This window comes from Phyllostomus hastatus, unplaced genomic scaffold (genome assembly GCF_019186645.2).
Source record: "Phyllostomus hastatus isolate PE091 unplaced genomic scaffold, TTU_PhHast_1.1 phas_contig_80, whole genome shotgun sequence".
NCBI lineage: Eukaryota > Metazoa > Chordata > Mammalia > Chiroptera > Phyllostomidae > Phyllostomus > Phyllostomus hastatus.
Genome location: NW_025333960.1, coordinates 57022706 through 57035267, shown reverse-complemented (window position 1 = coordinate 57035267; position 12562 = coordinate 57022706). Strand labels below are relative to the sequence as shown.

Here is a 12562-nt window from a genome sequence, read left to right as displayed (position 1 = left end):
CGGACGGTCTCCGGCGCCGGTTCCCCCGGCTCCGCGTGACCGTGCAACGAACAGGTTGAAGACACCAAGGGCCACGCTCACTCCGCTCACTCCGCCCAGAGAGCTCCCTGACCCGGCGACCGCTCGGAAGGCCACGCACACCTGCCTCCCTCCTCGCGGGGTCCCCAGAGCCGGCCCCCGAGCAGCGAGCTGGCCCGCGAGCCGTCCCCGTCCCCTGTCCCCGTCCCCTGTCGCCGTCCCCGCTGCGCCCTCACGCGGCCCCTGTCCCACTGCCTCGTGGCGACCCCCTCCCCCTCCGACGCGTCTCCTGTCCCCCCAAACCTCGCCCCTCCCAGACTGCCTTGGCCCCAGGGCACACGGAGCCTCGCTGCGCCCTCAGGAACCAGCGCCGGGCGCCCCCCACCCAGGGTGCAGCCACAGCCCCCCGCCGGGCCCGTCGCGGGCACCTGGCCCCGCGAGTGCGACCGAGATGCACTCGGAGGACACTCGGTGCGCCCCGCACGGCGGCACCGCGTCCAGACACACCCGCTTCCAAGCACGAGGGGGTGTCTGAGCCCGTTCTGCCGTGGTCCGCCGGAGCAGGCTGGTGGTCCCAGCGGGCCAAAGAGGACACACGCCCGGGAACACGCCTCACCAGACAGACAGGTCACCCAGCACGTCTGGGAACACACTGGCCACTCACCGCCCAGCCCCACGCCCCCAGGACGGCGTGCACAGGTCACCGAGGAGCGCACGCACCCCAAAGCGGGGGGGCGGGGTGCGTCGAGTTAGCAGGCAGACGACCCCACGGCCCCGCGGGCTGCCTGGCCAACCTCGGTCACGTGGGCGGGTGTGGGGGGAGGAGCCCGATTTAACACAGATGACAAGGCAAAGTGGGGAGCTGGGAAATGAGCAGCGGATGGTTTTATCTGCACGCACACCACACACACACACACACACACACACACACGCCATTTAAAGAGAGATCTACGCTCTGGAGGGGAGACGAAGCATCATTGCTGAGAGAAACTTGAAAGACCTAAATGAAGGGAGAGCGATCTCATTCACGGGTCTGGCGACTCGACGTTATTGGGATGTGAATCCCCCCAGATTTACCTGTAGGTTCAGTGGGACCCCGACCAACACCCCAGCCGCCCGCCTCACGGACACGGGCCCGCAGTCGCACGGAGACGCCAGGACCCAGGCCGGCCAGGACGGCTCCGCAGACGGAGAATGGAGCGGAGGGCGGGCAGCACCCGACTTCGGGGACCAGCCCAGAGCAACGTGGTCACGAGGGCGTGGGACTCACTCGCGCAAAGACAGACGCTCAGACCCACGGGACGGAAGAGAGGCCAGAACTGAACCCGCACTCGGAAGGGACGTCGTTTCTCACAGAAGTGTGCGCAGGGCGACGCAGGGGAGAGGTCACCGGTTCCAAAAATGGTGCTAGAACGACTGGAGGTCCGCGAGCAGGAAAAGTGCTCATGCCCACACCTTCTCCCGGCACATGTCCTCAACATGGACACGCGTGTGTATGCGTGTGTGTGTGTGTGTGTGTGCATGATGTGGGCCCTGAAACAAAACACAAAGCAGGAGAGAAACCAGGAGGAACACAGCGGCAGATCTCTGTGGACCGGAGTTCCTTCGGCAGAGCCTTCGTCCTCAGAAAGGACGCCTCAAGCAGAGGCGGCTGCAGCGGCCGCAGAGACAGGAAGGGTCCCTGCCCCAGGTCGCCGGCCCGAGACCACCGAGAAAAGGCCCACCTGCAGAGGGGGCGGGGCTCAGAGGAGCCCGTCCCAGCGTGGAGGAGGCCCGACCCCCGGGGCAGGGGAGCAAGGGCGGGCTCTGGGGCGACCACAGTGCACCCGGTGACAGTCGGGGCCTCTCCACGCCCAGTGCCTGGCACCCGGACCACGGCCGCGGGCGGCACACAGGCCCGGGCAGCGCTCGGCCGAGAGCCCGACGCCCGCGGGGACTGAGCAGGGACCAAGCGGGGACTGAGCGGGCTCCCCGCGGCCGATGACGCCAGGGACGTCCCTCAGGGTCCAGGGGGTCTCGGCGGGAACGAGACAGGCAGAGCGCCGCCCGCCCGGCGCCGCGTGACGTGCCGTCTGCTGCACGTGGAACGTGTCTGGCAACGTCGAGAGGCACAGCACTGCCTCTGCTACCCCGGGGGCCAACCCTGCACAGACCCCGCCCAGTGACGGGAGCCGGGGACCGGAGGCCCCCTGCGCAGTGGGCCCATGTGCGCAGCGTGAGCCGGAGGGCACGCCCGCAGGGACGAGGCCGCGGGAGGTCGGGGGGAGCGGGGGGACGCCTGTGGGTGCAGCCAGCGGCCATCGGCCAGTGGCTCTCTCCAGAGTGCGGCACGGGTTCTCAGTCGTGGTGGCGACGGCTTCCTACCTCTGTCAATGCGCCGAAAACCGTGGACTGCACGGCTCCATGAAACGCATCCCAATCAAGTATGAAAAGACCTGCTCCGGGCGGGATTCCTTCAAACACGCAACCCACCGTGCAGACGTCTTCTGCAAGCAGAAGACACGGAGCGCGCTTCGCACACCCAAGTATCAGACAGGCCCTGGGGCCTGGGGCCCCCGCCCCCCCCCCCCCCGTCCCCTCCGGTCCCGGCACCTGTGTGTAAGAGCCCCACCCGTCCTCGTCCTACAGCAGCTTCTGCCGGGACCGGAAACCACGGCAACGGGCTCGTTAAAAAGCACAGAATGCACAGCACAGGAGAAGCCCGAGCGAGGGACCAGGAGCAGCGGGCACACATCCGTCTCCGCTCGCGGCCTGACGCCACTGCAGCCCCTCAGAGTCCCTCCCGCAAGCACAGCCTCGGGGTCCCGGCCACCGGGCCCTCAGGACTGGGCTCAAACACGGCGCGGAGAGAGCTCTAATGCAGCGCCGTCACGCTTCACGGAGAACGTGCACACGCCGGGGGTTCACACGCGTCTAAGTACACGGACGGGACAGAGCGCGTCAGGCGATCGTGGATCCGTGTGTGCATGCGTGCACGCATGCGTGTGTGTGTGCCTGCAGCCCCACGGGTGCGTCCAGGAACCGAGAGGATGAGTGAACGTCCACCCCGGAAGAGTATCGCGGCATCACGTGAGAACGAACTAGACACGGCACACGCGACCACCCGGCGCCACCCTCGGCGAGGACACGCGCCCTCTCCTCCGCGCAAGCTCTGACGCGCGTGTGCTCGCGCCGCCGCAGGGGCGACCCGCCCACCTCGCACGGTGAGCTTGCTGTACAGCTGCGCGTTCACCTCCTTGTCCCGCCGGAAGCGCCGGAACTCGTCGACTGCTTCCCTGGTGATCGTGACGGCCAGGACAAACCCCTGTAGAACAAAAGGAAATGCGGCGTTGGAGCAGCTCGGCTGCGAGCAGGAGAGGAGGGACACCCCCTTTTACCACCGCCGCTCCCGCACCCCGGGCCTGCCCCGAAGGAGCAGGTGAGGGGACGCAGGCCCAGGGATGGTGAGGGGCAATCGCACGTTGGTGTTTCTCTCCCTCCCTTTCTCCTCTCCTTACCCCCCGTCTAAAAATAACGTCTAAGGACGTAAGTAGAGTCTTTAACAAGTACACGTTTGATCGTGAACTTGACTCCCAGCCCCTCTCACCAGAGGGGCCCAGTAGGTGTAGAGGTAGCCTATCTTCAGCGCCGGCACAAACTGGGAGCAGGAGACGAGCAGGAAGTAGAGGTTCAGGAAGAACTTGAACTGCTCGTACAAAACCTGCGGAGGAGAAGGAAAAATCAACAGTTGCTCCGAGGGAAGTCTTCACTAAACAGTGAAACCAGCACAACACCCAGTGAAACTGCATTTCCATGAAGCAGTAAACGTGCCTTAAGTCTGAATCCATGTAACAATTTTGACACCAGCTTTCCAAAAAGTGAACCATATGTAAAGAAAGACAACATTACCCCCAACCTATGTCTAAAACGAAACTGGTGAGAGGACCATCAGAGCGCCCGACGACGTCGGACGTGCCCCTGAACAGCTCTGGACGCTCCCGAGCACGGCCGCCCTGTGCCGGACCCTCTCCCGTCCGTGACCCGTCAGACCCACAGCCGAGCAGCCCGCGGCCCGGCCTCCCCGAGGCTGAGCCGTCGGCGAGGACACACGCACGCAGGTGCGTGCGTCTCAAGACCAACTCAGAAGACACTGGGATGGAGGGGTCGTGCTACCCTTGTGCGTAGGACAGGGTAAACAGTAAGACGTGACCGCCACATTGCCTGACCGCGGACTCTGGCAGCTTTACGAAGGCTGAGCGAGTGAGCAACACACACACAGGCGTGGTTTCCTGCGGAACTGCCTTCACCTCCTGGAAGCACTGGCCTCACTCAGAGCGCAGGAGACGGTAAAACGTGAGGACACGCCAACCACAGGCCGGTCTTCCGGAAGACGGCTGCCTACGTATTCTGCACGGCCCCCGATACCTGGTCTCCCACGGTCATTCGAAATACAAAACAAACACCACCATTCGATCGAGCGTTAGAGATGCACATCCTGTGAGTTTGTGTTTTTGCTTAGTTCACACAGGATGATTTTTAAGGTAGAAAAACAAGACTTAGTACATTAGTAGACTTCTACTTACAAATTTTCAAATCAATAGATTGAAACTGAAATTCAAACGGAACAAAGCTCCTGTGTACAGATGAGAACAACTCACGCAGCGCGTCACAGCTCCAAGGAGACTCACCAGGACCTCGCGCGCACCCCGCAAACCCAGGCCCCCTGGGACGCCGCCGCCCCGAGACTGGAAGGTCCGGGCGCCGCTGTCACGGAGCAGGGCCCGGGCCGAGCGCGAGCTGCGGATTCAGAGTCGGGAACCACGGCTCTCGCAGAGCGGAGGGGTCGCGTCACCACTCAGCCGCGCGTGCGACCGAACAGTCAGTCACGCGGGTGGCGCGTTTACGTGCGTCATCGTGTGCAACGGCTGTCGGCAACGTTTGGAATCATTTCATAAATGAATCCCAGCAGGACGGAGAGCCCTCTTTCTCCTCAGTGATTTCTTTAAAATCTCAGTTAGCATAAATTATACCTATTAGCAATTCAGAAATTGCCATTCACACTAAAAACGGAATAGATTTCCTACTGTGCAATTACCAAATGTTTCTAAAATACTACGTTTTAGATGAAAAGACTAATTTAAGAGACAACCTAAGAAAGCATCACTCACACAGCCGCAGTGTGCAGACCACCCACAGGTGCTCGGGGGCAGCCGTCCGGGCGGCCGCGCCGGTCTTCGGGGGGCGGCCCCACCAGCTCCGAACCTCTGTCACCGTCCACCGAAGGGGTGGGGACCTTCAGGAAACTGTGCCGGTCTCGGCCAGTCTGCGAGTGTTCAACAGCAAACCCGGGGACAACGGCTCACTGCAGGTGAGCGAGCTTCTCTGTCCGAAAGACACTTCGCACGCTACCGTCCTGGCAGAGGGCCCGTCCCCGAACCGCAAACATCGGCTATGTCTTTTGGGAGGGCCCGAGGTGCTCACCATGCACTGGCCAACTTCTGAGGGGACGGTGGCGGTGGTCAGTGCCCACATGAAGTCGGCACGACACCACAAACGACTCACGAGGGGCAAAGCGGCCCTCGTGTCGCACGACAAAGAGACTCCCTGGCAAAACCACACGAGAGCCAGTGCCCGGGACGTGCCGGGCACCCCGACACGGAGATGCAGTCCGCGCCAGTGCCCCTCTGGCCTCGGCAAGGTGGGTAAGTCTGTCACCGAGGAGGGAACGGTGCACCAGAACCAAACCTGTGCCACTGTTTAGTACTGTGACACACACTAACTCAGGGCTGTAACTCAATAAAGTCATAAAATTAGGACAGCACCCATTGAAGAGAACTAGAGTCGGAACACTACGACGAGGCACAGCATTTACAAGGTGCAGAAGAACAGGTGGCCGTAAACACTAGCGGGCGTTCCGTCCCTGAGTCACGGGTCCGAGGAGACCGTGCTGCCGGGACCGTGACGTGACCGTGACGTGACCGTGACGTGCCCGTGACGTGCCCGGGCAGGCTCTCGGCGCTGCGTTCCACCCTTCCCTCCAGACAGACTTCCAGCGAGACAAAACTCACCCTCATTTCCCGGTCATTTTACTTAGCTTTACTTGACTAATTCTACGATAACATAGATAGGATGTTTATCTAGAACTGAAAGCAACAATCAAAACGTAAATGCTCTCCAGCTGAACTCTGTGGCATGTCCACTGAAATGCGTGTGAGTTACCTAACAATGGTTTAAACATGGCTGAAAAGCAAGAGACGAGGCCGGTGACAGGGAAAAAACGGAGAACAAACAACAAACAGCGAAAGCACAGGAAGCCCGCGATCTCCGACAGGCAGCCCGTCGGCAGGGACGCGGGCGTCTCACCCCGGGGATGAAGGTGAAGACGTTGTACTTCTGGTTTCTGATGGAGTTTCCGGGGTGCTTCTCTTCGCTCTTCTCGGGGCGCCCGAGCCACACGGTGCGTGCCCTCAGCTCCCTCTGTCTCCGGCAGACGTTCACCAGCCAGTCGCAGCAGCTGCGCGAGAGGAAGGACAGACACGGTGTGTGCTCTTCAAACTGCTTCCGGCGTTTCAGGCCCCTGGGGACGGCGCCCGTGGCCGCCAGGCACTGACCGGGCCTCTCGCGCCGGCTGCAGGGCCGCCCAGGCCAGGCGCGGCGCACCGACTCCCCCGATGGGGGAGACTCGGGACCCGGGGGAGCGGCCTTCCCGAGCAGACCGTCGTGGGAAACGGAACCACTGACCTTCCGGAGCGGCGGGGGCTCCCCGCGCAGAGGAGAGGCCCGCCCCCAGCAGGGGCTCTGGGGGCTCCACTGGGTGGTTCGAGGTGACCCGCCCCCCGCGTCATCGCTGTTTTCCTGTCCTGGACCGTGGCGATTCTGTAGCATCAGCATCAGAGGGGCACCGAGGGCGAGATCCAGCAGCGCGCCCTAAAACTCGGGTGTGCACTTGGCAGGGTCTGCGCTGGCCCCTGCAGCCTCTCAGGCGCGAGGCCGTGTCGGCGCGAGGCCAGGCCTGCGCCACCACCGCGGCGCCGGCTGGAGCGAGGGCGCGGGCCCTGCCCTGCGACACTCTGAGTCACAGCCGAGGCCCAACGCACACGTCCCACAGGCGACTAACCTGTCCCTGTAACTCTGTATGCCACAGACGGAGAAGCCTAGACTTCCAAGATACAGCTAAGTTGTTCGTAACGCTAGCCTACCGACAACTGTTGACGCACAAAAGTGGTATTTGTGATTACTGCCTTACGCAAAGACAGAATCAAGTGGTGGTGAAGGAGCCACAGACGAACCATGCTCGGCTTCAAAGAACCGCGTGAGCGAATCCACACGGGGCTGCTGCAAGGGCCCGGCCCTCCCCAGAACGGCTGCAGGCCTGCGGGCTGTCCGGCGCGGCCAGGGGAGGGCCGGCGACTTCGGTGCTGAGAGTCAAGGGCACGGAGCCCCAGGTGAGGTCCTCGCAGCCGCCAGCCTGGAACCTGCCCCGGGGGGCAGAGCGACGGGGACAGACCTCGGGCAGAGGGACGGGAGACCGCCCCGCGGCCGAGCACTGACAGACGAGGGGGGACGAGGAGAAGCCTCTGGAAGCACAGAACCAGGAAGGTTACGGAACGGTGTTTCTTACGGCTACGAAGTCCCCAAACTGTGGGTGCTGCGGAAGACGCCTTCCCAGTTACAGACAAGTCACCTCGCAGAAACTGAGCCTGCATCCGGGGGTGCACAAGCTGCACGTCTCGGAAGGAAGGTCTCAGTGACCAGACTGTCCCGACGCCCGCGGCACCGAGGCAGCGCTCGAGCACCACATGGGGTGTCTTCCTGTGCGCCCCCAGACGCCGTCTCCTGGGTCTGCCACGAGCCCCAGCTCGGGGACTCCCCGCACCGGCGGCCGGCTCCCAAGAATCAGGCCCCCTTGCGTCCGCCAGGGCCCTTTGGCTCCGAGCCACAGGCAGCACGGCACTCGGGCCTCGAGGGAAACCCGCGCTTCCCCGAGCCCGGGCTTCTGCACCCCCATGAGGGGCGCGTCCTCCGCCCGTGGGGGCCGTTCAGAGCCCGGAATACGGCTCGCCCGGGACCCCCAGCCCCGCGCACAGGGAGACGCCGGTCAGGCCTCGCTGTCCCGGGGACGGAGCGGTTTCTGGCGAGAGGGGATGGGAACCTCGGGAGAAGGCCCCGCCTGCCCCAGAACCTCAGGTGCCCCCGCGCTTGGGAGCCCCGCCCGGGACGGGCAGGCGGAGTGTCACAGGACAGTCGGAGTGTCACAGGACAGGCGACAGAAAACAGAGTTCCGACATGCAGAGCTGGGGTTCAGTGCCCGGTCGTAAAGACGAGGAAGCAGTTCTCACGCCACGAAGAAACTGGAGCCTCCGCATCGCCCCGAGGAGTCCCAGACTCCGCAGCAGGCCGGCTCCCTGCAGGCACTGCAGAAGGGGGCCTCCCGTACTCCCCCCGCCCACCCCGCAGCACCCTCCGACTCCGGCTCTTCCGCCCACCCCTGCTGGCATCGGCGGCACGGAGCTCCACCCTGCCGGGTGCTCAGGCCCCGGAACGCAGCGGGCATTCGAGACGGAGGCTCGCGAGGCGCGCAGAGAACGAGAGCACCTGCTGCGCGCGGCCAGCCACACAGTCTGCTCCGGGAGACGGTCTCTGCCGCGCAGCACTTTCTCGGGGTGGCCGACACTGCGACCCCGCCCGGCCCCGGGGCCACAAGGACCGACCGGCGCTGCCCACGTGGCGCGGTCTGCTTCTCCGCTCACACGGGTCTTGCATGTTTTATTGCATGTCTGTGTCCCCAACATGGGTGTCACCGCTGCAGACACCTGCATCGTCAGATGTGTCCTTAACATTCCCCTCGAGAAAAGGAACACGTCACAGATGGAACCCCACGCCCGGTGGTGCGCCGTCAATGCGAACGGAGCCCCGTGAAGGGCCAGGAGCGGTCACTCTGACAGCGTCCTCCCCACACCGTGAGGAGGCCGGACACACGGCACGTCCGCAGCTCTCAGGCCTCGTGGGCCGCGTGCCTGAGCGCCCTGCGCCCCGTCAGAGTCTGCGTCCCCCCAGCGAGTGCCCACCAGGAGCACGCAGGGACGCGCCCTGGGCTGGAACACGCCTGGAACACTGGCTGCGTAACCCACAGGACGGTTTTTTAAAAGACACAGAAGGTTTTAACATTGGTTTCACACGTCAGCAACTCCTAGAAGCTGCTTGGCCACGAGAGTCCGTCCTCGCGCGGGAAGCTCACACACACGTCAGAACACCAAGGGTGGGGCCGCGGTGATTGGGGGGGGGGGCGGCGAGCCCGCGCCCCACAGGGCCTTGCCTGCTGCCTGGCTCCGTCTGCCGGTCCCCAAGGGGCTCCTCCGTCCCCAGGGGCCCCGGGGCGCAGCGTCAGCACCGCTCCGAGAGCTGACCCGGAAATCACAACGGGCGTCACACGCCTGTCTGCAAACTTCTAGCAGGACGATGCGAAGGACAGCGGACAAGACACTGTTCTGCAATCACGTTCATCCCTTTCCCGGGCAAAGGGGTGCAAGTTCACGACCGCAGGAAAGGCACCGACCGCAAACCTCGAGCAGCGGGAAGACGGTGACCGTGGGAGCCTGTGGACACACCCCCTCAAGGGCCCGGTCAGCCCAAGCCCATCCTGCCTGTCCCGGGGGCGGGCAGGGCAGCCAGGGGCACAGGGTCCCTGGCAGGCGGCGTGCTTTCACACACCAAACGCTAAGGTCAAAGGCGAACCAATTTAGTGCCCACCACACACAGCATCAGTTTATCTCAACCGCCAGCGACCTTGTCTGAGACACGAGTTCTTCCCTTCCCTCCCTTCCGGCCAGAGGCACAGAAGCCGCGTGAGCCCCGCCAGGGCAGGCAGCCGCGGGCACAGAGCCATGCTGCTGAACGGGGACCCGGCTGCCTGGCCGAGGGGCGCGACCGACCCTGGGACGCCGTCCGCACGGCACCCTCGGGTGTGCGTCTGCCGGCGGGCCACACACCTGGTGCACAGGGACGCCCAGCCCCCGCAGAGCCGCCGCGGCAGCCCCCGCAGCCCGCGTCCTCGCCGCGCCGCCCGGGCCCGGGGCAGCGTGTGGTAGTCGCTCTCCTCGTTCTCCACGCCCTCCTCCGACATCATGAGCGGCATCTCGTCCAGGTGCGCGGACTCGTCCTCCAGCCGGTACCTGCCGGACGGGGACAGACCAGAGAAGACTGCATGAGGACGCGGCAAAAGCCTCCTTTCCCCGGCGCCGCGAGCTGACTCCGGCCGCAGGTCCCGACCGGCCCGCGAGAACCTGACCTGTGTCCGAGGCTCCCCTGCCAGGACACGGCCGCCGGGCCGGCCGTACAAAGGGCGCCCGCAGGCGGGGGGCGGGGAGCCTCCCTCCCCGCGCTCAGGCCGCTCAGACGCAGAGCTGAGCGCCGCCGCCCTGCGAGCAGCGAGTCGGGATAGCGGCCGTCCGCCGGGGACACCTCACTGCCCCTGGCAGCCCCGCCCCCGCCAGCGCCCCTGGGGGCTGGCCCACCCATGGCGGTGGGGGGGGGGCAGCTCGCAGCAGCACAGGCCTGAAGGAGACGCCGTGTTCCCCGTAGCTCCCCCTGGGTCTGGGTCTCCGCACAGCGCAGTCTCGCTGGGAACAGTCGGCCGCGCTGGGAACAGTCGGCCGCGCTGGGAACAGTCGGCCTGGCTGGGAAACGAGCTCTCACACAGAACGTGGTGAAGACCCCGACACCGCTTCGCGGCGGCGGTGCGGCACACAGAAGGGGACCCCCAGCCCTGCTCACCACGCTGCCCGGGCCCACGCTGCCGCCACCCGGAGTCCCCGCCCCCCGACAGACTCCGCGAGAGGGCTCCACGCCGGGCGGGCGGAACAATGGGTCTCGGAGACAATGAGCAGAAGCAGCGGCAGCCTCGACTGCAGAAAGGAGCCTTTGAACTGGTGAGCAATTTACCCCATTTCCAGAGCAATTTTCCTATTGTGCCGAGCGTCTCACCTCAGTATTTGAAAACAATAAGATGATGAATAATGGATTTGCTTCAGAGACGGGCTAAGCAGAGAATCTTAAGTGTCTTTGTTGCCTGGTGTCATGCAAACTTGATTGGTTTGTCACTCAAGAAAAATCAACGTTTGCAGCAATTAAGTATCATTCTGGAAACATATTTCTAAAACGAGTAAAAACAATGCGAACAAAGCCGACGAGCGGATGACACCACACCCAGGAGACCCGCGTGTGAGAAGGGAAGACAGCTGCCTCAGCCGCTGCCGAGGGCTGAAGACAATTGGGGGCCGTCCGGCTCGCAGACGCCGGGAGACACGCTATTCACACGCGCCCCGGTAAGAACAGGGCAGCACGACAACCAGCCTCAACTCACACTTTTATCTTAAGTATAACAGCCTTATTGCTTCCACTTTGATAAGAAACGTTTCTGAGAAGTCAACCGACACTTGAGGAACACCTTTAAAATACACCAACGCTCAAGCCTTCCTGAAGAGAAAGAAACACGGGCCCCTTCGCCTGCGTGTCAGCGAACCGAGGAGCCGCAGCGCCGTCCAGGAGCGAGCGTCTGCTTCCTCGGGTGCAGCCTCCCTGTGCAGCTGGGGCGCGGGGTGCCCTTGCTGAGCTGCAGAGCCACACCCACCACCAGGGCCCCAGGCATCCGTCTGTCCCTCCGTCCGTCCGTCCCCCAGTGGGGCCGGGGGTCGCAGGGCGGGGGGGGGGGGTGGCACTCACAGGCTCTGAGAAACAAACCACACCCAGTGCCTACCCTCCCCCCCCCGTCTCTCCCCCTCCCTCCCCCAGGGGAAGGTGTTTGAGGGACACGGGCACCAACGAAAGGACAGAAACACAAACATCGGAGAATGGGCACCCTCCTCCTCCTCCCCAGGCCGTCAGGAGCAGGCCAGAGGCTGGCCGGAGCCTCCCCGAGGGCGGCCTCCCTCAGGAGCTGCATCCCGAGCGGCCCACGGACACCTGTGCCCACGGACACCTGAGCCCACAGACACCTGTGCGGGGTGTGCGGCATCTCGCTGACCTGGCCGCGTTCGCACAGGCGCACGCGACCACCCTCACCCTCCGCGGTAAAGAGAACAGCACGACACTGGACGTCTAACATTTACTAAACCTGTTCTCAGGTCACGCTGGAGTCTTCTGCGGGAAATCGTCATGAAGCGCAAACCCAACGGTGAAAATGTCTACGCGCTGTGACGACTCGCCGACGTGACATTTTGAACACGTGGCACCCCCACGCTGGCGCGACAGTAACGACAGGAGGACGAGTCCGCTCCCCCAAGGGGAGCCTGCGGCCCCCAGGCAGGGCCCGCGCCAGGCCGGGCTCCCTGCGGCCGCCGAGGGCAGCGGCTCCCGAGGCTGGTCCACGGAGCGGAGCCGGCACCAGAGAGGCCTCTCCCACAACTAATTCGCTCTCAGCCACCACCAAGGGCAGAAAGGCCTCCCGGTGCAAACGCAGGTTTCTGGAAACACAAGGCCACACGGTGCGTGTCTAGCCACAGCGATGCCCCGGTAGACATGACAAAAACAGAGACTACTCTCGCTTCCGCTTTCTAGTTTCAGTTGT

The 12562-nt window shown here is 64.1% G+C and overlaps 1 protein-coding gene across 3 annotated transcripts in view; it reads right to left on the bottom strand.

The window, feature by feature from the left end:
- Nucleotides 1-12562, bottom strand: part of ATP9B (ATPase phospholipid transporting 9B (putative)) — a 103132-nt gene that overhangs the window by 84661 nt on the left and 5909 nt on the right. For 2 of the 3 annotated variants that reach the window (XM_045849699.1, XM_045849697.1), the window contains exons 2-6: nt 9987-10169; nt 6361-6511; nt 3605-3718; nt 3214-3322; nt 2383-2504 (exon numbers count right to left, since the gene is read on the bottom strand). In XM_045849699.1, coding sequence (XP_045705655.1) covers nt 2383-2504; nt 3214-3322; nt 3605-3718; nt 6361-6511; nt 9987-10169 — 679 coding nt within the window. The remainder of the gene's footprint in view (nt 1-2382; nt 2505-3213; nt 3323-3604; nt 3719-6360; nt 6512-9986; nt 10170-12562) is intronic. The other variant, XM_045849698.1, reaches the window with a different exon arrangement.